Source organism: Amblyomma mixtum, chromosome 2 (assembly GCF_055824585.1).
Source record: "Amblyomma mixtum isolate Tamu chromosome 2, ASM5582458v1, whole genome shotgun sequence".
In the NCBI taxonomy this organism is placed as follows: Eukaryota; Metazoa; Arthropoda; class Arachnida; order Ixodida; family Ixodidae; genus Amblyomma; species Amblyomma mixtum.
In genome coordinates this window covers 135694682-135718434 of record NC_143013.1, presented here as the reverse complement: position 1 = coordinate 135718434, position 23753 = coordinate 135694682, and the positions used below count along the sequence as shown (strand labels likewise).

The 23753-nt window shown below is 45.6% G+C and overlaps 1 protein-coding gene across 1 annotated transcript; it reads right to left on the bottom strand.

Annotated features, from left to right (window-relative positions):
• Positions 1–14934: 14934 nt before the first annotated feature.
• On the bottom strand, positions 14935–19694 carry LOC149361016 (uncharacterized). Its single transcript, XM_089569443.1, has 2 exons — positions 19683–19694; positions 14935–15417 (listed from the first exon to the last, which is right to left on the bottom strand). The coding sequence occupies exons 1-2, from the start codon at positions 19692–19694 to the stop codon at positions 14935–14937; spliced, it is 495 nt and encodes a 164-aa protein (XP_089425569.1).
• Positions 19695–23753: the final 4059 nt, after the last annotated feature.

Genomic DNA, 23753 nt, shown 5'->3' with positions numbered 1-23753 from the left:
CAACAACCTACTGTGATCTCGAACGACGTAGAAGCATTGCGCGCGCAATAAACATTCCAGATAAATCGCGTCGCATGTCACGCCACAGGCAAAGTGATGAAGCGGTATGCCAGCGGCTTTCAGCATAAACAAACAAAAATTGCAAAGCATCCCACCAGTATTATCGGATCGTACATCTTTCTATTTCTCGTGACCCTGACATACCTCATCTTTGCGCTGCTGTGCCGCATCACGTTCTTCTATTTGTTATATATAGTCCATTTGAACTTGCTGTCCTGTTACGTGCTTCTTTATTCTTTTTTTCTGATAGTTACGGCCTTCTTGCGTGTCATGGTGCTGTTATTAAATTTAAATATATTTTTTTTTGCTTCTGTTACTGACATTTCCTATTTAAAATTAATCTGTAGGGTACTTTATAGTGCTGTTGGATGCAGATCCTAGCCGTGCATTCGTATTTCCTGCTTGTAACACTTTATTGTCTCGATCACACTCTCATCTGCAATGCTTCGGAAATAGAGGGCCTTGAAGATTAATGAGAAAGGAAAAAATACAAAGAGATGGCCGCTGGCTGGCTCATAGCCGTAAATATTATCGCATATCTAGAAGCTCTAAAGGTGTCGGGCTAATGTTTGTCGCCGCTGAAGCTGAATAGCGTCCTAAATAGAAGGGCGGAAAATAAGCGTTATCTTCGCACACTTCATTGTTCTTCGTACAGAGCGCAACTTTGTGCTTGTAACCTCCCCATATGCGGTAGTTCGTGTTTCTTGCAGCGATGTCTAAGTAGGCCAGACCGGCAGATGTGTGAATGTATCACTTTTGGGGCTGGCCTGAAAGAGGTTTCACTTTTGCATGCGGCTGCCCCGTAGCACATGCGGGCTTCAGCCTATATGCTGGCTGACAGGATCGTATCTGAATTCTTGGGAGCCTCTTCTACAGCCACGGGTGTTAATCAGAATGTAAGTGATGATCGCGTCGCCTATTTGGCGCTCACAAAAGTGACGTTACACGTTAGCTGCTCGATGGTGATGAAGTGGAGAAAAGCTTTCTTACAGGAATAGTTGTTGATAAATACATGTCGCAGTCGCAGTCACCACCCTGGCACACTGCACTGTTAGATGTTAGGTGAAAGGTAAGTTGAGATCGCGCCGTCCGCAGCTGTGAACGCGTGTGGAGCAGCAATAGTGTCACAGCTAACGGGGTGCAGATACACGCAGATCGTCTGACCTATATGCACGGAGGCATTCCCTCTGGAGTAGGATGTGCTTTAAAGCCCACTCATGCCAGTGCCTCTCCCAATGTGACGTGAAGGTATTGTAAAAATAGGTCGGGTAAAGTTTCTCTGTTCACAAAAAGTAGTCATCGTGATTGCGGACGTCAGCGTTTGCAGCGTCTAGACCTGACGATGCCCGCTCGCGAAGCCGGTTCAATAAAATGCTGACGGCCAGGGAAATACGGATGAGGAAACAGGCAAGCTTTGATATCGTGAGCGTAAAAAAAACACGACGATCTCAGTCTACACGTAGCTGCAGTATAAAAGTGTGTGTGTTGCGTTTAATGGCACATAGGCAACTAAGGCCATCATGCGCCAAGCAGAAGGTATAGGAAAGTTTTTTGCAGAATTTTATAAAAATGAAGTGGTCGGTGGTATAGAGGGCCTAAAACATTATTTTCACTACCTAGTGATGTCAACAGGATGATATTTAAAAAATGGCCGCCAGTAAAAGCTTTAAAGAAAGTGGGTAACCTCTGTACCATCCTTGGCTAGGCAAGGACGTCGAGGCTCAAAACATTCAAGTAAAGACCTCAGCCTTCTTTTCAGGACGAGAGATTGGCCGAGGTGTGGTTTAAAAAATCTGGTTTTTTAAAAACTGACCATATCTTATTGCGTCTACAATTTGTTTAAAACACCCACAATGTTTAAAAACTTAGAAACCTGCGCAATGTCGACAAGAGCATGTTCACCTAAGAGCAAACTTGGATGTTATGGTATGTGTTCATTATAAAAAACTGTGAAATGCTCCTTCCTCAGTGTTTCGAATTTTCTGCATGAAAATAACACATGGTTTATTGTTAGTTCTCCTTCGCATAACTCACATTGGGGCTTGTCTTGTTTTGTTAGTAAGAAATTATGCGTGAGGTGTGTCTGCCCCATTCGAAGACAACAAATATTCACTTCTTTGAAATGTTCCTAGTGGGTGCAGGACTTCCATTCACCTAAAACCGGCTTTACTAAGTGTAATTTGTCATTTGCTTAATTGTTCCACACGGACTGCCCTTTTTGTCTCATGTTACGATGAACTAAGTCTATTAAATCTTTAAACGGTATATTTGCTTTCCTGATTTGCTTGTCACGAGCTTGAGCAGCGCAAAAGTTTGCTCTCTTGCTGCCTTTAATTCCGTTATGACTTGGTACCCAGCAGAGTTTTATGTTTTGTCCTTGACCTGTGGCTATTACAGTGGTATTATAATGTCACCAAGTTTAGAAGTGATTGCAATTCTAAGTGGAGAGCAGTAAGTAAACTCAGGGAGTTTGTGTAAATAATACTGTTTGTGAGTTTCTCGTTTACTATTTGCTGAGTGGCTGCAAAGACGGCGTAATATTTGACTGATGCACATTGCTGAAGCCTTACCATTTCATTCCAATTCTCTTGTACCACTGCGCTTCCAATGTAGACATCTGTTTTTGAGCCATCTGTAATAAAAAGGTTTGAAAGTACTGTATTTTTCCACGATTGCAAGAAATTCGTTTATTATATGCTGCTGTAAAGTTTGTTTTTTTACGGAACTGTGTGAGTGTGAAATCGCAGATTGAACGAAAACGGTCCCATGGAGGTAATGGATCTCGTCTTGGAGCAATGCCAGGTAATGTGACTAGTACGTCGAGGTTTTCTCATATCTCTTCAAAACGCAAGAGGAGCGGCGTAGTAGACTGCGGTTTGTTGTTAAAAAGTGTTCTTGATGGGTACATTGTGGCTATTTGGTGGCAGGTGTGTTTAGGCAGTGAACGGATTTTTAAAATGTATGAACACGTGAGCGTTGTTCTTATGTCTGTAAGTGATGGTTCATTAGTTTCTACACAAAGTCTGCTTGTGGGCGACGTCCTGTATGCACCACTGGAAAGACTCAAACCTAAATTATGTACTGGGTCCAGTCGTTTCAGGTACGATGGTCTCACTGACCCATATACCATACATCCATAATCCAGAGAAGAGCGCACTATAGAGCGATAAATTTGTAAAAGGCAGGTCCTATCGGAACCCCAGTTTTTTAGGGAGAGTAGTTTATGTATATTAAGGGTCCGAGAGGCTTCCTTTTTTAATGCACCTATGTGAGGCACGATAGTTAGGTTTCTGTCAAATGTTATGCCTGGGAATTTATGTTCACTTTTTACGGGTAGCTCTATTTCGTTCAGGTTAGGATGGGGTCTGTCCTGTGAAACTCGTTTGAGTCAGAAAAAAATGACCACTGTTTTCTTTTGTGAAAACCGGAAGCCATTTCTGTCTGCCCATGTTGCCAGTTTATTTACTGTTAACTGTATTCGTCTTTCTCATGTTGATATGTTGGAGGATGTGCAGACTATCTGGAGTTCATCTACATACACTGAATAATTAACGGATCCTGGGATTATTTTACTTAGAAAGTTCATTTTTACAATAGAGAGCGTGGTGCTTAAAATACACGCCTGAGGTATGTCATTCTCCTCGACGAAATTCTTCGAAAGGGTTGAACCTAGGTGTACATGAAAAAAGCGGTTAGATAAGAAGTCTTTTAGGCAGTTCAACATTCTGCGTTGGATGCCAGGCTCGGCATGGACTTGAAAATCCCAACCTCGACGTTGTGTCATATGCTTTCTCCAAATCGGAAACTACAGGAAGACAGCGTTGTTTGTGAACAAAAGCTTCTCGGATAGTATTTTCAAGACGAACTAAGTGATCAGTAGTGGAACATTTTTTTTTTAAACCACACTGATGGGTGTTACAGGATTGAAGGACAAAAGTTAAACTTATATTAATGACACTTTCAAAGGGTTTAGCGAGGCAACTGATTCGGGCCATGGGTCTACAACTGCTAGGAGAGGTTGGAGGTTTCCCATGTTTAAGAAATGGTACTATAACAGCTTTTTCCAGGCTTCGGGTAGTTTCCCCGATAACCAAATTTTGTTAAAGAATCTTATAAGTGCCTCTACGGAAGGCTGGGAAAGATTTTCCAGCATTTCATAGTGTATTTGGTCGGGTCCTGGAGCAGTTTTTGTACTGGCACACAGTGCTGTACTGATTTCTTGGAGGGTAATTAATCTATTGTATTGTTGGTTAGTACCGCCACTTATTAGGAGTCTTTTCTTTTCGGCTACATTTTTGCGCTTTCGAAATGACTGGGTATAGTGTGACGAACTAGAAACTGCTTTGAAGTGCTCCCCTAATATATCTGCCTTTTCCCTTATACTTGTTTGGGTACTAGATGGCGTCAAAAGTGGAATTGTGAATGATGAGAAGTCGCCATATAATTTTCTTACCTGCTCCTAAATTTTTTTTATGCGATTTGACTGTATATAGAAGAGACGTAACTCTGCCATGATGCTTTCTTGGCACTACGACGGACGTACCGAGCTTTAGCTCGTGCCATTTTAAAATTTATGAGCTTCGCTTGTGTGGGGTACCTGCAAAAGATACCTCAGGCTTTACTTTGTCGCTTTATTGCATCCTTTCAATCTTGTGTCCACCACACTTTGTGATTTTGTCCCATCATTCTAGAATACTTGGAAATAGCTAAATGTGTGGCAGGTAAGATACAATTTGTGAATTTTTCATTGTTCTCATTGGTGTCAAGGTTTCCGAAAACTATCTTTTCTAATGTGGCTTCTGCTCTAAAAAGTTGCCAGTCGGATGAAAGAAGCTTCCAACGTCATGGTTGTGTTGGGATGGCTTGCGGTGCAGATACTAAACTAATTATTATGAGGAAGTGATCGCTGCCATAAGGATTGTCAGTTACATGCTATTTAAAATCGCTAAAAACAGAGGGAGAGGTAAAAGACAAATCTAGACAGCTCATTTTCGCTGTGGATAGGATGCAGTATGTGGTTTTACAGGAGTTCAACACACAAATATTATTGCTCAGAATAATATCTTCTATACTCTGACCTCGCGTGTTCGTTTTTTCACTACCCCGTTAAAATCGCCAACTACCAGATGAGGCTCTGGTAGCTCCTCTAAAAGATCTAATTTATGTATTGTCACTGTTAAGTGCGGATAAAGATATATAGAACACACTGTCATTGTTGTGTGTGAGCAGTGTAGTCGCTACAGCTTCAAATTTAATTTTTAGTGTAACCTCACGAGCTAGGACATCATTTTTTACTATGATGGCAACGGCACATGAGAGCCGGCTTGCCTTCTCTCGGTCGCGGCGAAAGACTTTGTTTCTTGAGTACCTTTGTGTGTTGAGGACCTAAGTTTCTTTCCTGCACTCATGAGACCACAGGTGAGAATGTGTCTAAGATGTCTTTGATATTATTTAAGTTATTAAATAATCCCCTTCAATTCCAGTGTATTAGGAATGCCATTATGATTTTTTTGGGATGTATTTTGAAAACTTAGGACCCTATTTCTTTAGGGCCAGTCATTGAGATTTTTCCCTTTTTTCGTTCGAGAGCGCTCCTCTGCCACTGCGGCGGAGGTGAGCTCGGAGTTACGTCCATCGCCTCACTGGAGGCTCTGGAGCGCCGCGGAGAGCCCCCGGGTGTAACGTGGTAGGCCTCTGCCGACTGGGGGAAGTCTTGCGGGCGGCCGACCCAGAGGCCGGCGGGCCATTTTTCGAGGCTGGCATGCCAGCCTTCGCTGCGTCTGCCCGGGGCCCGGATGGCCCTACCTCAGGCTCACTGAGTGTGGCCTGGGCAGCTGCCGAAGCCTGGTGTGGTGCCCGGCCCCGTCGCACCACATCGGTGAAACTTGTTTTTACTGTGAACAAGAATGTTCCTTGGGTATGCGCAAGTCTTTCCTGTGCTACCTGGAATGTTGTGCTTTCTTTGGTGTTAATGGCTATTATTTCTTTCTCTTTCTTCTAGGATAGGTATGACCTAGAATACGCGGGGTGGTTCCCTTCACAGTTAGTGCCCTCGTATCTGAGGGCGATCATTTGTTGGAGAAAAGGAACCCATAAAAAAAGATTGTTATTCGGCTGCGGTGGCAGCCGCCCACCATGGAGCCCAACATGGGGACGGGACAGGAAGTTGCAAGCAAGGCCTGCCCTCGCCAGCTTTACACCGCAACTGTAACAAATGATGGCGTAACACAGGTTAGCTGGCCACACAAGGCTAGCCCAAGCCGCCTATGAAAAGTGAAACAAAAAAAAACTGAGAAGAGAGGAGGATATAAGAGAGTGGTAAGAAAGACATAGGAAAGTGAAAGATAGAGGGGAGGATAGGATAAGGCGACTGCCGATTTCCCCCGATCGGGTCAGGTCGGAGGTGCTGTCAACGGAAAGCTGGGGCCAAAGTGATGTGCATGCTTCCCCCGGGGGGCCTTAAAGGTCCAAACGCTCGGCATTGGCTCAACCACCAGGATCCCCTTTTCCCCGGACACGGCGATACCTCGCACAGCTGAGCGCGGGTGCTCGGGTCCATGGTGACGCACTGCTCAGCTTCCTCCTCCTGTGGGGATGTCCCTGCGGATGCTCAGGAACCCGTGGTGTCGCAACTTAACATCGTCTGCATGTAGCAGATGGCCCTGCGGGGCAGTATGAAAGGTCATTGGCAGTTTGCCCTCAAGAGCGCATATCTTATTATTTTTTCAGTAATGTTAAAAGTTCCTCATGGGCATTATTTATCCAGAGGACAAATAGATAGAACCAATAATAAACTTTCCCATGGGGCAGAAACGCGAAGGCTAACGAAAACGGTTCAACTTAAATTGAGGAAAAATCAGCTAGCTATGAAAAAAAAATGATCTGTGCAAGGTTAAGGTACGAGAAACGAGCATAGTGGGTGAGAGAGCAAATGCGGGTTAATGGCTTTCTAGTAGAAATCAAGAAGGTGAAATGGACTTGGGCAGGGCATGTAATGCGAAGGCAGGATAACCGCTGGTCGTTAAATTAAGTTATGACACGACTCTTGAAGGAAAAATTTTTATTTTATGGAACAAAATTTATTTCACTGTTTTGAAATGTTAGACATACCATGGTATTATCATCAGCGGGTATAAATCGTCGGTAAAATATTCTTTAATCCTAACACCTTCCTATAAAAAGTGCAAAATTTGCTCTCAGACTAACATTTATAACTTGTATACAGAATCTAATGCACACTGTCACGCTTTGGAATTTGCGCACTTCTGCCTATTAGCTGTGCAATGAACTAGAATAAAGAGTATGAGATGTGAAGCCGGGAATTGTCTCAAGAAAACTGAAAACATTGCAAAAGCATGGACGTTCAGGTAACAAGTCACAACATGAAAAAGGTTCAATAGATCTCAATAATCCTGTACGTCCTGGTGTGAATCAGTGAAGTTCGAAGAGAAAATCTGACTGATAGCGAATTTTTATGGCGCGAGGGCATCTGGGACCAAAGAGCGCCATGGCACAAGGTATTTTGGTATTGGTCGAGGTGGGGTCAAAGACCCATTTCTCAAGCATTTCGCCCTGATTAAGCCGCCCTTAACGAAAACTAATACGTTTGGAATATACGGTGGGCTTTTTAAATTGTATGTTAAACATATTTCGTATTCATGAATTCACTAAAAATACGTAGGAAATACGTTCGTGAAATTTCATGCTTGGTGTTTGAAATATATTCTTGAAATATGCCAGAAATCCCTCGTTTAAAACATACTTCCAGCAGTTTTCAAATACGTGAAGAAATATGTATGCAGTTTTAGCATCTTGTGAATGTTTTAAAGGTGTGCTTTCGTAAATATGAAATTAATTCATCCAAAGTAACATCAATTCTAACAAACGGGCAGTTCTTTTAAACATATTGGCAGCACACTTCTAGCTGCCGTTGAACAGTCGAGTGCTCGAAATCGCGCTTTGGGAAATGGCATTTGCGTGCTCTCGATGTATTTGAAGTGTACTTCCGTAAATACAGAATTAATTCGTCCAAAGAATACTTAAATTCTAGAAAATTGCAGTCCGCATTGGCATATTTGCAGCACACCTGAAGCTGCCGGCGAATAATCTAATGCTCAAAATTGAGTTCCGGGAAATCGCATTTTGGTGTTGGCAATGTATTTAAAGTGAACTTTCGTAAATTCGCAATTAATTCGTCTAAAGTATAGTTAAATTCTAACAAATGGGCAGTCCGCGTAAACATATTTGCATTACACTTCAAGCTACTGTGGAACAATCTAGGACTTGAAATGACTTTTCAGGGAACGGTGAAAACTCTCCCTTTTCTGTCGTCCTTTCATTTATGGTAACTTCTAGCAAGAAGGTAATCACCACTTATTTACACTACTAGCGGAGAACTTGATAGCATTATACCGGCAATGGCACCTTGGGTCTTCCGGGCCCGAATATGCCAGTGAAAAGGACCGCGACTGGCAAGGCCGACCGGCTCCCTCAGACGCCCGTGTATCTGCTGGTTGATAGTTCGACTCCTGACCTATATCTGATGCAAGTTTAGACTAGCAATTCGATTCTAGATCGCCCCCATATTCGAACGCGACCAATACGGAACTTATGCGGTAATTCGAAGGCCCACAGTCTTTGCGCAAAAAACGCCTCACCGGGCAAGACAGTGCGTCGCTCTCGGTGGGTATACATAAGGCAAGCCAAGTATGGCACTTTGAGAAGTTCTTGTTTGCTGCGTCACTGTTGTCATTTGTTGCGTGTAGGTGTCTCTGCCGTTCCCATTGCGTCGCGTGACCTTATAATGTTATACACCTCGTGATGGATGAGTACGCGCGTACTCATGTATTGGGTCCTTATAGCCGGGACAATTTGTTCGGCAGTTGAAGCATTAACCCGTCTCACTCTGTGGAGCCAACCAGAATGTTACGTTTTTTAAGCGGAAGTGAATATATTTTCAATGTATTTATTATATATTTTAGTGTATTTCTAATTTAATCTAATGTATTTAATGTATAATTTTAGGATATTTTTATGGATTATAAATATTCTAGGCTTGCAAAAATGTACTTTTTACTTATTTTAAAGAACATTCAAAATATTATTCGTAGTATACTTAGAAAGCATTCGTATTGCAGTTTAAGTACAGGGACAAAAAATGCGAAATAAATATTAAACTAATAAAATAACTATGTTTTAAATGCATTTTTAGCACATCTTGTTCGCACCAGGCCAGAGGAATCTTGTACGCGTTGTATCACCGGTGGGTACCCAGCGGCACTGGGAATCGAACCCCGCAACTCCCGCATGCGAGGCGGATGCTCAGACCACTTGGCCACCGCTGCGGTACTCAAAAGAAAACCTACTCTGAGAGTAATGTTATTATTCTTGGCGTTACACAGAAAATAATAAAATTGCATTTTGAGAAAAATAATAACAGAGCTTACAAGTTGATTGTGCACAAGTTACTACAGACACAAGAAAGCAAATTGTTGGAGTACTCGAATGCTTCATACCTATTCGTCGCGACCTATAGGTGGCGGTGCCGTCGCTTCACTAGTGTGGATAGCCGTCGCGGTGGCTCAGTGGTTATGGTGCTCGGCTGCTGACCTGAAAGACGCGGGTTCGATCCCGGCCGCGGCGCCTGGAATTTCTTTGTAGGAGAAATTCTAGAGGCCCGTGTACTGTGCGATGTCAGTGCACGTTAAAGAACCCCAGGTGGTCGAAATTTCCGGAGCCCTCCACTACGGCGTCTCTCATAGCCTTAGTCGCTTTGGGACGTTAAACCCCATAAACCAACCATAAACCAACTAGTGTGGATCGGCAGCCGGCGGCGCCTCTACGCGCTTTCAAAGTTATGGTGGGTTTGCAATAGATGAGCGCCACACTTTGTGAAATGTTTCGATTGTGTACAGAAATGCGTAGAACCGAAGAAAACGATACATAAAAGAAGCGTGGATTGTTGAAAAACACGGGACTGCCATGCAACCACATAACCCCGGGTTTAGTGATTTCCTCACGTTTTGGCGTGCGTTTACCTTGTACCCCGCTCACAGGCTTGATACAGTTATTGCGCACGCTTACGGCACTTTAGTTTTTTTCTTTGCCTTTTCACCAATGTGCGCGCCACTGCCTGTGTCACAGAAGTGACACAGTTGTACAGGTGTCAGACAGGCAAATTAAGTATGACTGGCTGGACTGGCTACCAGCGGGTGAATTTCGCCTCATGAAGCTCTCTCATACACATTTCTTGTTGCGAAACTTTTTACCCTTGTTATGTTGTTTCTGTTGTTATATTTTGCAGCTTTTGTAGTTTCCGGTCGTTCCCTTGAGACCCTATTAGCAGCCCGGCCGGACACGTGCATTTTACTTAAAATGCTGCGTTGTGCACCAATTCCTGCTTATAACTGTGATGTTTTTGTATTTTTTATTCATCTTATTGAACATATATACATTCCTGTGCTTCCTGGAATAAAAATCCGCCAGTTGTCTGTCAGCGGTAGTATTCACTCCTTCTTATGTCCCGCCTTTGGCGCTGTTTCAAGCATGAACCTTCACCAACAAGCCCAGTTCGCCACACTTGTGCTATGATTTCCCTCCACTATTTTTCTAAGGCGACGCCGCTGAGCTTGTATACCACAACACGCACTTCATTGGGCAGAGACGAACTTTGGTATGGTACATTAGTTTTCTATGCTAGCATTATTTGAGCAGAGGGGAAGACACTTTCCGCTTTGACCTGCCTCAAAAAAGACACGGTCTGGTTCACTAATTTCTTGAGTCCAGGGTTAACCGGATTAAATGCGGCGTTGGCAGGGTACCACCCGGCAGTTGTGTCCACGGATGGTGAGCGCGCATATCTGGTCCTGCTAGACGACACCGGCACTTCTCCGAACTGTTCCGCCAAAGTAAATCACGCCGGCATGGCGTTAAAGTTTAACGCAATAAATAACACATAAATGGCTTACGAAAGCGATTAACACAGCGAGAAGAAAAAAACTCAACTCTATCATTCAAATGGCCCTTTCAAACTGCTGACGGGAAATTGCAATCGCTTGACGGCTGCATCCAGTTGTACGTACGGCAGCGACATGTTGGTTGTGGTTTCACATCAAACTTCACGCCATCGTCACTGTGTTTAAGATGCCACGCGGCAAAGAATCTGCAGTGGCGAGGACGGCCGTAGGATGTCATGATCCAGCATTACGTACTGGATATGCTCAATTACTGTCTTTACTGGAACGTAGCACGAAGACAAGTAAATAGGAGCGCCCTAAAGCCTCGAAACAAACAACAGTCAGGAGGAATGTCTGCCATACGCATCACAGTCTACCCACCTTGGCAGGCGGAAACCGGTCACCCTGATTTTGAGCAAGCTGTCCATCGTGGCAGGTGGTGATTAAATAGATGATTGGTCGTCAGGTGTCCCGTGACGTTTTGACGTAATCAGAACTTACGCGCAGCGGCACGAGGCAAACAGCACATCGGACTGAGAGGTCACACGACCTTGTTACCGCGTCTGCTGACTCAGCTGTGTGATCGAAGTGGACCGCTTGAGTGCTGACGAGTGTGCGAGGTCTCAGGAGCAACCTTGAAACACGTGAAAAATCGCACCACAACATCTAAGTAGTAACGGCGGGGATCTGTGATGCTATCGCAATCGCCTATTAGAGTGCGCAAAGTGTCCCGCAAGTTTCTGGTGTTTCATATTTTTTTCTTTTGGTTGAGGGTAGGGTAGTTGCAGTACTAAGGTTAGTGCTCCTTTCTGCCGCTTCCAAATACATTTCGAGTAATGTAAAATAAAAATTATTTGCTAATCTATAATTGTCGGGGGTTCGTCTTTCACTTTCCATACATGTTTCTGAGTCGGTCCTCTTGGTTCGAAATTTTACTTCCGGTCCTATTCTACGCTGCCACTAGTCCTGTCGCGCGGCAGTAAGAATCTGTTGTCGATCCTATGGCTTGACGTCGGCTTCGCAAATGGCTTTTTAAATTTGACCACGACTACTGACGCTCCAGCGTGCGAGAGCTTTGGAAGTGACGATGCCTTCACGCATGTTCTCTACCGTTTTCGTTATTTAGAAATTCCAAGCTTCGTCTTGCTGATGACCTTGGGCCATTTGTACGCGCGTCTTCTCACAGAAATCATTAAGAAGAAAAAAAGGACTTAAAAGGGAGAGAGGCTAGTCCTCTTGCTGACTGACTGGTTCCCGAAACCACTGTCCGCTTCGGCACGGACAGTGGCGGTACTCTGGCTTTAAAGGACATCCTGAGATTCGAGAAATAGAGTACAATTACGGTCGAGGTCTTCTCGCGCGATTTTCGCGTGCCGCTAGGTTGCGGTTCGTCCCCCAGTTAGACTCTTTCTCAGCAGTTAGTCCGCTGAGTTTGCTCACGGCACGCATTTGTGGCAAGAGACGTGCCGCGTGCGAACTTAGGGACTAGTGGCATGTTTTGAAGAATAAAGTTTTACTTGCTACCCTCTTAGCTCGTAGTTTTTTTTTTTTAGAGCGCAGCTCTTATGCGCTCGCTCCTGGCTCCCGCGTCGTAGTCGTCGTAGCCGTCGCTATTGTGGGCGTAACCGGCTGTCCAAGTTGAAAAGCGGAACTCCAGCTGGAAGGTGGCTACCACGGGAAGATCCCGGAGTGTGGCTAGCACCGTAACAAGCCTCCAGCCAGCCCTGAAGAGCTGCTCTCAAATTTCACATTTCCGGCATGATAATCTCCTGCCAATTTTTTTTTTCATTTTTTGAGTGTAGTATGCTTGGTACAGAGAGCTCTAACCGGGAGCATGCATGCTTGAAATAGAGCGCCCTTCAGGTCCGTTCATAGACGTTCTATGTGGCGGTGTGCGCTCAATTTACTTTTACCTATACTTCTCCTTTCCATTTTATTGCCCTATGTACTTTCGATCTACTTCGGTTCTGGCAGAAGTCTCTTATTCAAACTCTGTTGCAGAATTGAGCAGATTGGAGTTGCAACACCTTGTCACCACCGCCTTATTATACTACGGACTTGTAGTGAATTTTCACGACTCGAACAGATCCTTTCTCTCACGGAAAAAGGCTGACTCCTAGGGCGTTTCAAAGTGCAGAATGTGTAGTAGAGTTGAGTCACTCTGACTTCACGCTGCCAGCAACCGAACACCATGACTTATAACGTCACTCCCCTTTTTCGATATATACCTGCTTCCTATCTGCAGTTAAGGTGGTCCTTCACCGACAGCCAGCCTGTTTACAGAGTGGTATTGAAAAACAGGAACCTTAAATAAAAAGGGAAATGTACTTCGGCGCCTTATTTACGCATACAATCAAGTGGGCTCAAGCCAGTGCACAATTAAAAGATTTGAGGCGAATTAGAGTGCTTGGTTTTGTGCACTCTAAGTAGTAGAATACATGCGTGCAGGTGTGGATAGGTTGAAGATGAAGAAGGCTAGCTGCCAGTGAACAGCTCTGTTATTTTTATTTACCCGGCCTCTAACACTCAGTTTAGTTTCAGCATCTCATAACGTCGACAGTGTTGACCAAAAACGTCAGAATATTCGAAACAAATGCAGCAGTCTGGACGCCGCATAAGTGACGGGATGATACCGCGAATTCTGAGGACGAATCAGAGGCGTCGAAGAAGTCGTGAAGTGGGTGATGACGTCATGATTCTAGGAACCGAGCAGAGGCGTTGGAGGGGCCACTTGAGTGAAGAGGACATAATTCTGAGAATCTCTCAGAAGTACTGCATCAGACGTGCTCGGTGCGTGGCCATGTGATTACGTGAAAACAGCGGCGTTCAATGAGGAAACGAGCATTACCAGCTGTTCTGCTAAACGCTGATATTATGATATCTCATTAGAAGTCTCTGCTATAAAATTTTAGGCCAATTGAACGTGGGACACCCCGTGCGCGCACTTTTCCTCTAGGAATAGGATTGCCTGTTTCTAATAAGATCTCGACTTCTTTAACCGGCTGTAGAGGAAAATGTTTACACAACGGCGTTATTAATGGTTCAAACGGAGCTTATATTAACGTCTTCAAACAAGAACGGAATCTTGCACCTAAGCCGAACCCGAAGTAAACGAGAAGAAATTTTCGTTCGGTATTCTTTCGTTAACAAGTCGAACGTAGCTTATACGACGCGACAGCAGGGAAATCGCCATGTGTCGGAGACAGTGTCTGGCCTGCGAGTCAAGATTTTACTTTTGAAATGTACGCGTAACTTTTCCGGATCAGCGCTCTTAACCGTTCATAAGACAAAGTATTTTCTGGGGCTCTTTATGTTGTGTGCGCGCGAAACCAAGCACGCGTGTTGTTATCGCGTACTGCCTGTGCATGCTAACTGCTCGGATATCTCTTATCGGCTAGTCCATGCTGGCTTTAAAACATTGCTCGCGTGGGGCCCCCCGCGCTCAGTATGTAACCTGTTGGCTTCCTGCTAAGTAGCAGGAATAAACGTTCTTTCGATGCTACGTCTACGCCGCCCAGTTTTTGGATGCCAAACAGGACACTTTACACCGCTTAATGTTTTTGTGAGCGTCGCTTCCACAAAACTGGCTGTGATTGCGCATGATCTGCAAAATAGAAAAAAAAATTTAAAATCTCAAATTTTGGGGCTCCTTTAGCGGAAGTAGCAGCCCAAGTCAGATGTCTGGCCGCATGCACATTACGGTGTTGCCATTCATGAAACCACCGGCGCAGCGCTTAGACATTGTGGAAATAAATAAAATTTTATTGTAATTTTGAACAACAGAAATTGCCATTTGGCCGTGTCTCACTCTTGCATGTGGTATTCTGCAGCGAGTCCCCGTTGGCGCTGTATTCCCTACCACGACCAGTGTTGGTTCTTCAGATGATGTCTGCTGTGCACATTCAACCCGAATTCCACCTTAATACTTCTTTCCGTAGCCGTATCCGATGCCTCCATAGCCAAGACCACCATATCCAAGACCACCATATCCCAGGCCGCCGTAGCCGAGACCGCCGTATCCAAGACCACCATATCCAAGACCACCATATCCTCCTCCGTACCCAAGGCCTCCTCCGTAGCCGCCGCCGTATCCTCCTCCCAGGCCAGAGTGGGCGACCAGGGCTCCTCCTCCGCTCAGCTTGTTCACCTGGTGGATGGTCTTGACCAGGAACACTGGGCCGGGCACAGCCTTGTAGAGACCGGGGCCTCCTCGCAGGAGGGCAACACTGCTGCCGACGCCGTATCCTCCGCCATAGCCTCCGCCGTATCCCCCGCCATAGCCTCCTCCGTAGCCTCCACCGTACCCTCCGCCGTAACCGTATCCACCGTAGCCGCCGTATCCCAAGACCTTGGGATCGCACATGACCGCGGCCAGAGCGGCGCAGAGGACAACGGCGGTGGACTATGGAAGAAACGTGACGAGAAACCATGAGTGACAGTTGGTGACAGATCGTCATAGACAACGTTCTTTTATCTGGAGGCATTTTTACACCGCAAGCATACTTATAACAGTAGGTGTGCCGCTCTACATGGTCTGCCTCCTTATGTATGGTTGAGAAGCGCGGCGAATTTTAAGGCAAACCTCCATGGGGCGAATATTCGCTGCGAAACTCTGGTTATCCGGATCTGCGCTCACTACTTGCCATAAGTAAACGTATTCCTTTACCACTTCCAGCCCCTCGCTATCAATTGTAAACTGGTGTTCTCTTGCGAGACTGTTAAAGATTAATTTGGTTTTCTGGGCATCATTTTTTGACCCACAGTACTGCTGCACCTGTCCAACTCAGGGATCCTGTTTGCAGCCCAAAGTATGAGCTCTGCTTCATTTTTAGTTTCACCATTAGGCCCTCGCACTTCCATTTCTCGTTTGCGGAAGAAGGTATTCATGATCTGTGAATTATTTCTCTCAACGAAGTCTGCTAATAACTCCCCCCCCCCCCCCTGGTATTCCTAAAGCCTATGCCATAGTCGCCTACTGCCTGGTCTCCGGCCTTTTCCTTCCCTACTTTGGCGTTGGGGTCACCCATCAGTAAAGTTTACTGTACTTTGCTTATTGCCGATTCCATGTCGTCATGGAAGCTTTCTACGATCTACTCATCCTAGCTAAATGTAGGCGCGTATACCTGTACTACTTTCAGTTTGTACTTCCTAATTAAGCCTACTGTAATCCAAATTACAATAGCTGCCACCCTCTCGTTAATACTATATAAATCCTCTATGTTGCCAGGTATATCCTGGTTGACGAGAAATCGCGCACCTAGTTCTCGTCTTTCTGCTAATCCACGATAGCATAGTACGTGGCCGCCATTTAACACTGTATAAGTCCTTCTGTATCTGTCCTTCTAGAGAAAGGAATTTTAATGAGGAAAAGGTGGAGAGGTGGGCCGGTGGTAACATGGCCCTGGCCTGCTACTCCACGCAGGGGAAAGGGAAGAGGAGGAAAAGAAAAGTGCGAACCTCTCTAATCCCTATGACATCCCATTTAATACCGGCTAATTCCTCCAACAGCACAGCTAAGCTTGCCTCACTGGATAAGGTTTTCGCGTTAAACGTTGCCAGGTTCAATTTCCAATGGCAGCCTGTCTGGAGCCAGAGATTCTTAGCAACCTCCGCTGCGTCACAGATGTTACCGCCGCCTCGGTCAGTCGCTCCGCAGCTGCTGTGGATTGAGAGCCCAGGGTTAATTTATTTGTTTATATAGGAGATTGTGGCCAAGTACTACACAAGTACACCAGGCCACCAGTATACCAGTGTTGCCAAATCCTGTCCTGGTGAGTTAATGCGTTGTGGGCTCTGGTCACCGACATCAGGCCTCACCCAAGGCCTGGTCGTGCAATTCAATCGACACGCGGAGCTTTTCTTAAAGCAGGCGGAGAACTGCGCGGCACCGGGATTCAAACCTCGGCCCTCTTCCAAGCGAAGCGGATGCTCTACCTCTAAGTCATACTGCCTAAATGACATTGCACTTGAAAGTGTCGATCCTTGTTAACACATTGGCATTCAGGTTACGCCTTATCTAATTTGGAAGCTGAAAATGAATTATGCAGTTAACAACGCTAACAGGATGTTTGGATATTAGGGCTGTCGCTTTCTTGTGCACAGTCGGCTCTCAAATTATTGATTTATGAAATACAAATCTGCCCTGAGTTGTAGCCTTGTAAAGCAATATTGTCCCCTGACCTTGACGTTTAATAACATCACTTGAACTTGTATGGAATAATTCTTTTCGCTTCATTCTAACTATAATCGAGAACCAAGTATAATGGTGATGAAAAATAACTTTGGTCTCCAGTTATTAACATTCTGGAGAATAATTTTTCGCCTAGCCTCACACCACAAGCTATACAAGTCCACATTATGAAATGAATTGATCCAAATAGCACATTACCTAGCGTATTATACCGGTCATCCTCTCAAAGCTGACATCCTATTATTTAAGACGTCTTCTTTCTCTCATTAATTTCTTCTCCTGGCATGCATGCCAAGAATGAAACGATCGTACAAGCCAAAATTGTATCAGTTTCTAACAGCATGTTTTGGCAAAGCTTTCGCTTGCATTGTGTGACCAAAAACAATTTACAGTGCAATAATTTCTTCAGCAAGCATATAACTTTATGAAACATACCTAGCATTGTAGAAATAGGAACAATCTTGTCTGTAACTAGCACTTTCATTTCTTGTAATTCTTTGCCCACTCCCCATTTAAGTGCCTGTGCGGCATTGGGAGGTATTCAATAAATAGTTTGAGCGGCGTCAGCACGGGAATAGACACAAACACCTGGAAGACAAAGCACAATGCTCAAATGTTTGTGTCTATTACCGTGCTGACGCCGCTCAAGCTATGTACCAACCAGCTCAGATACAACCAGTCTTGCATGGAATAGTATAACGAGGTCATCTGCGCTTTGCGAGACATAGTAATGCACAGTGGCTTTGTTGTTCATAGAAGATTTCTGGCTTCAATAAGAAGCCACAACTTCAAATTTCGCAAAGTGAGGTTTTTGAAACTTGATAAGTAAGCTCGTGGAGATAACCGCTGGTACTAAAGGGTAACGGAGTGAATTTCAAGAGAAGGTATGCGCAGCAGGGGGCGGCAGAAAGTTAGGTGGGTGGATGAGATGAGAAGTTTGCCGGGACACGTTGGCCGCAGTTGGCAAAGGACAGGGTTAATCGGGAGAGGCATGGGAGAGGCCGTTGCACTTCAGTGGGTGTTGTCAGATTGATGATGATGAAGCTCGAAGATTCAGACGGCAGGAAAGGGGCGATTCACGTACGGCGGCTAAAACTTTCGTACTGAAGTATTAGTTTGACGGTTCACAAAATACATAAAAAATATTTGAAGATGTAAATAATGAACATAATGTCCGGCACGAGGATTGGGATATTAGCCTACCATTTGCCGCCTTCACCTACAACTCTTGTAGCTTTGGTACTCCTCAGCGTTCTCCTTTCTACCTCGTTTTTGGCCCATACCTGTTTTCCGCCCTTTGAGTGCTTACTACCTGCAGCCGACTCCACATGTACTTTCACTCCGGATGGAACTAGCCGCGCTGACGAAGTCCGGGATATGGCTCGAACCAGGCTCTCCGCCTGTCATGGCTTCCCAAAACGCTGTTACTTCCATTGACTCAGCGATGTCCACTTCCCTCCAGGGCGCCTCTTCTTTCTCTTGCTCTCTCCTCCCTCCATGTGAACTTGCGTTAAAACTTCTGTCGAGTTACACGGGCCCTTACCACCATTGCGACCGGTGACAGACGGCCCTTTACGAGGTCGGACCGCTGCATCCAAATTCCTCGTTCGCTACGCCATCCTCTGAGATTGTGCACGTTACACGTCTCAAGCCCTGCCATTCGAACTCAATCACGCGTACATGGTATGCATTGGGAATATGCTTTAACTGCGGGGATGTGTTAAGTGCGTGCAGTGAGCCACAAACGATTAATTTACTCTCAGGGCTCTTGATGAAGACGACGGAGAGTGGGTTGGCGCGTGAGCTGACTTCATGCCTAAGACCCGTGGCTTCTGATTGCCCTTACACATTCCGCTGTAAAGAAACAAGCCGTAACAACACCAACTACCGAGAAGACCTTCACCAAGGTAAGAGCACATGCAGCCGTTTAGAATTTAAACCTTAGGCCGAAAGTTTCTCAACTTTTACTTCCGTTATTAACCGGTTTAAAGTGGACCAGGATCAATCAATCAAGGGAAGTACGTTGTGAAAAGTGTGAATAACATGACTTATGTTCATTCAGCGTTTCGTTCCGTAGTGACGGGTCATGCTCCACTGCTGTCCAATCGCCCTGCATAGTTTTAGTTTTGGCAGCATTGCACTTTACGTACATGCTAGCCCGGTGTAGTTTTTGCATTTCAGAACAACTTAAAAGGAGGGTATCTATCAACGGCAAACCGCAACTGAAGCCGTCCGGACCTCTCAGCAGATACTCTACACAGCAGCGAACAGCATAAAAGTGATCCGGCTAGACCAGCTGTAGACGACGGTAGCATATATTAAGTCCAATCTGTAAAAGAGGGTTTTCAGTGAGCTACGTCTGGACCCATATTTTCCCTTTCCAGGTTGTGTTAATTCTTTGCGATAGTATTTCATTAACCATTATGGACCCTTTTAAAAAGAAGTGAAATTTAACCCGATGTCGCGCAAGTCCTCACCAGAGCGTTCATTGTAGATGCTTCGCTGTAGAGTCCGCAGCTGAAGTGTGCAGCGACATGGCGAGTGCCGTCGCTTATATACCGGCCGAGGTGGCGCAGTATCGGAAACACGAGGAAGAGGCCGCTTGGGTCACGTACGACGACCACGCGACGCGGCCGGCTACGTGGGCCGATGTGTTTTTGGGCAGCCTTCTATTTCCCGAAAGGGCGTCCGATCTCTGCAGGGCGGTCTCCCATCGTTTCCGCTGCGACAAATGGAAGTGACTTGAGCCGAGATGCGTCGCGGCTGGGCGTGGAGCAGTGTTGCGCGTGCGTCGAGGCTGAAAGGAAGACAGCAGATCAACAACGCGGACATTGCTTTGCTTACAAAACTAGGTAGTTCACTCGCAGGATATCCTGAGATCTCCGTGCGATGAATTTCGGTGCCCATGTCTTCGTGTCATGAATAGGCTGGGAACGAGAGTGGCAGTTTAGAAACATTTCCTGCGTCGTAAAAGGAAATTAATAATAATTTTTTTTAGACCAGGGTGTTGATGCGATCTCCAGCAGATATATGGCAAGCCTGGAATTGGCCGGGATGCGCCAAATTTTTCGCTGGTGAAATGACAACGCACTTCGCAAATTAATAGGTGTATTGTTCCGGTACGTAGCGTGTACAAACGTAGCGTCTACGCTAAACGTAGAAAGAAAGGAGATGCTGGCCTGGAGCTCTTCTTGGGGATAGTTCCCGTGTAGCACGTTTTTAATCGTGCGAAGGGGAGAGTTTATAGTTCTAAACGCAGCGTTTGAACGTCACTACCTGTTGTGTGGAATTTCGAGTAGCAAGCGTTTCCGCTCTTGCTACACGTAACGGAGCAATTTGACTCCGTGGTATTGGGCCACGCTCTGTGTCCCAAGATAAGGAGCGCTATGAACCTGGTGCCTCTCTAGGCTCATAAAATGCTGTCCTCTTAACGCGGCGGCCCAAGAAGCTTCTGCCAGCGGCCGCTGTTAGAACAGTTGAGTAATCGCAGCTTAGTCTCGACGCAGCACAAGTATATGCAGTTCAAAAAACTGCGTACCTCCAGCCCGCCACCTATCTTGCCGGGCAGAAGACCATGATTCCTCATTGGAAAAGACGAAGAGAGCAAAAAATAACGGCGAGAGAAGTCCTCTTCTTCAACTGCATGCTTATAATCAACACGAGGTAAGTTTTATGCAACGTTTTGATGGGGATGCAGTATTGAGTTAGGGCTATGGCGGGCTCGTATTAAGCAGCCCGGTAACTTGAGACGCGAACCAGTTTGATTGAAGTTTTCCCCCTTTTTGCTGAAGTTCTTCCATGCAATAAAAAAAAAAAAAGCCGCGGTGGCTCAGTGGTTATGGTGCTGGGCTGCTGACCCGAAAGACGCGGGTTCAATCCCGGCCGCGGCGGCTGAATTTCTTTGGAGGAGAAAATTCTAGAGACCCGTGTACTGTGCGATGTCAGTGCACGTAAAAGAACCCCAGGTGGTGAAATTTCCGGATCCCTCTACTACGGCGTCTCTCATAGCCTTAGTCGCTTTGGGACGTTAAACCCCATAAACCAAACCAAGTTTTATGCAGAGAACGCTTGCTAGACAAAATAGAGAGCCGGAAAAACTGACAGCTTAAGCTGGTTGTATCCTGGGCAGTCAACAGGGGCCATGTCATTCTTTTTTGTTTTGTCAGCACGAAGGAGGGAGCCTGTTGAACACAACAGGCAGTTGTACTTGAATGCCTGAAAGGTGCCGTTGTTTTTCAGGCGCTTTGATCATTTGGGCGCATTGAAATGTAAGTGGTAGCTAAATCATACGCAAGACCCCAAGAGGGGAAAAAACCTGCGCTTTATTGAAACATGTCCGTCTCACAGCAGGACCAGCCCAGCATGCACAGCACAGCAACCAAGACACAGAAACAAGAATGGTTGGGAGATAACCAGGGCGCTATTCTCAAAGGGCAATCTGTCTTGGCTTGTGGCTTTTCGGAGAGAAAAATTGTGCAAAATCCCACGCGACAGGTAGTCCTTCGAGAGCCATTGTGACGGAGGATGGCAGAAGTTAGTAGGGCAGTATTTGCAGCGAAATTGGCAGTCCCTGAATGTGGAAGACGCCTACTGTGTTTACAGCGCAGCTGCAGTAGTTGAAGTGCAGGGCAACGGATCCCTGGAGCTAATGGTGCGTTTTCTGTCGACATTGAAGGCTTGTTTTACAGCGTCCCTCATGGCAAACTGTTAATTGCAGTTTGGTTTGGTTTGGTTTATGGGGTTTAACGTCCCAAAGCAACTGAGGCTATGAGAGACGCCGTAGTGAAGGGCTCCGGAAATTTCGACCACCTGGGGTTCTTTAACGTGCACTGACATCGCACAGTACACGGGCCTCTAGAAATTCTCCTCCAAAGAAATTCTAGCCGCCGCGGCCGGGATCGGACCCGCGTCTTTGGGGCCAGCAGCCGAGCGCCATAACCACTGAGCCACCGCGGCGGCGTTAATTGCAGTGCGTTAACTGATTGATTGCCGTTCTGTTCAATGCATGTGGCGTCTGTGTTGATGTCTTCTTAGAAAGGTCTTTCATCCACCATTGTAGATTTTATAAACGCCCTTTTTATACGGAATACAAGAAATATGTGTTGGGGCTCTCTTCAGGGCTGTCTTCTTCACAAACATGTGTGCAAAATTTTCTGGTATGTTGATGATTTTTTACTATTTGAAATCTTTCCCAGGATGACTTCCTGCATGCGGTTGTAGACCAGGTTTGAAGATCCTTTAAAGCTTGCTCGACTTCTCGTTGCTTCACCCATAAACTGCCCCCTAACCACTCGATTAGATTTTTAGAACTCACTTTTCCTGACCGTGGCTAATACTGGTGCTTTTTACTTAGACGTAAGAAGGCGCTATCCTGCTCACTCTAAAGTCTTCAAAAGAGGGATTGCTATGAACTGATTTCGTTATGCGCTGCTAAACAGTTACCACCAGAGCACAAAATCAAGTTCTGACATCCAATTCGAGCGTTTGGGAGCCTCCGGTTTTCCAAAAGCACTTCTGAACACGGTGGCAGAAACAGTGCTGCAAAAGATTAACAGATGAGATGTGAAAATGGCTAGCTCAAGAAGATCGGAACGGAAAAATTTTGAAGTGATGCCATATGTGCACAGGGTTTCCCACAAAATAAAAAAAAAAGTTTCTGGGAGGAAAGAAGTTAATTTCGCCTTTTTCCCCCATTCAAATTTTCAAGCCTTTTTCACGCGTTGAGTGTTCCAGAATTAGACCTCCTGTGTGTACGACGCAGCATGAAAACTGTTGCATTACGCGACAACAGGTGTGGTGCACAAGTTTCCGCTCACTCTTGAAAATTTTTAAATTGACCAAACGGGCCTATGTTTCAGTGAGAGGCAGCAAGAGCGCCACAACTCTTTGATCCCTACTGAGGTGCAAACCTTCCTCGCCACTGCCCGGATTGCGGCTGCTACCCGCTGTTTTCCAATGTTAGTCTTCCTGGTAGAGGCAAGAGCGAGGTTGAGCACGAAATTCTCGAAGCTTATCACATCAGCTTGCTAGGGGATGGCGCCATGAAAGAACAGCACACGACAAAATAGCATGCGTCCAAACAGTGCACAAAACAGCACAGCGTCAAAACAGCGCCGGGAAAAATGAGCCTGCCCTGTTCCTTACTGAATCAGCGAAGCGAGTAATCGCTAACTCCAAAGGTCGCTGCCGTATGTGTTGTGCTTTACTGTTTGCAGTTATGGCTAGGATAGGTCATCCCTCCCGCAGGGCCGCAACTTACTGCGCTGCGCTGCTTTGTCGTCCGGCTGTTTTTCGCTGTGCTGTTTCGTCCAGCGTGCTGTTTTCCCCTGTGCTGTTTTGTTGTTGTGCTGTATTTCTGCTGCTTCTTTTTTTTTTTGTCGATGTACTGTTTTTTGTGCGCTGTTTTGACGCATGCTGTTTTGTCGTGTGCGGTTCTTTCGTGTCCCCGACGCGCATATCTGTCACCGACTCTACTAATAACAAGTAAGCTCTGAACTAAGACAGAAAGGGCCCAAAATCTTTGAATGCGCAATAAAAGTAACCAGTAC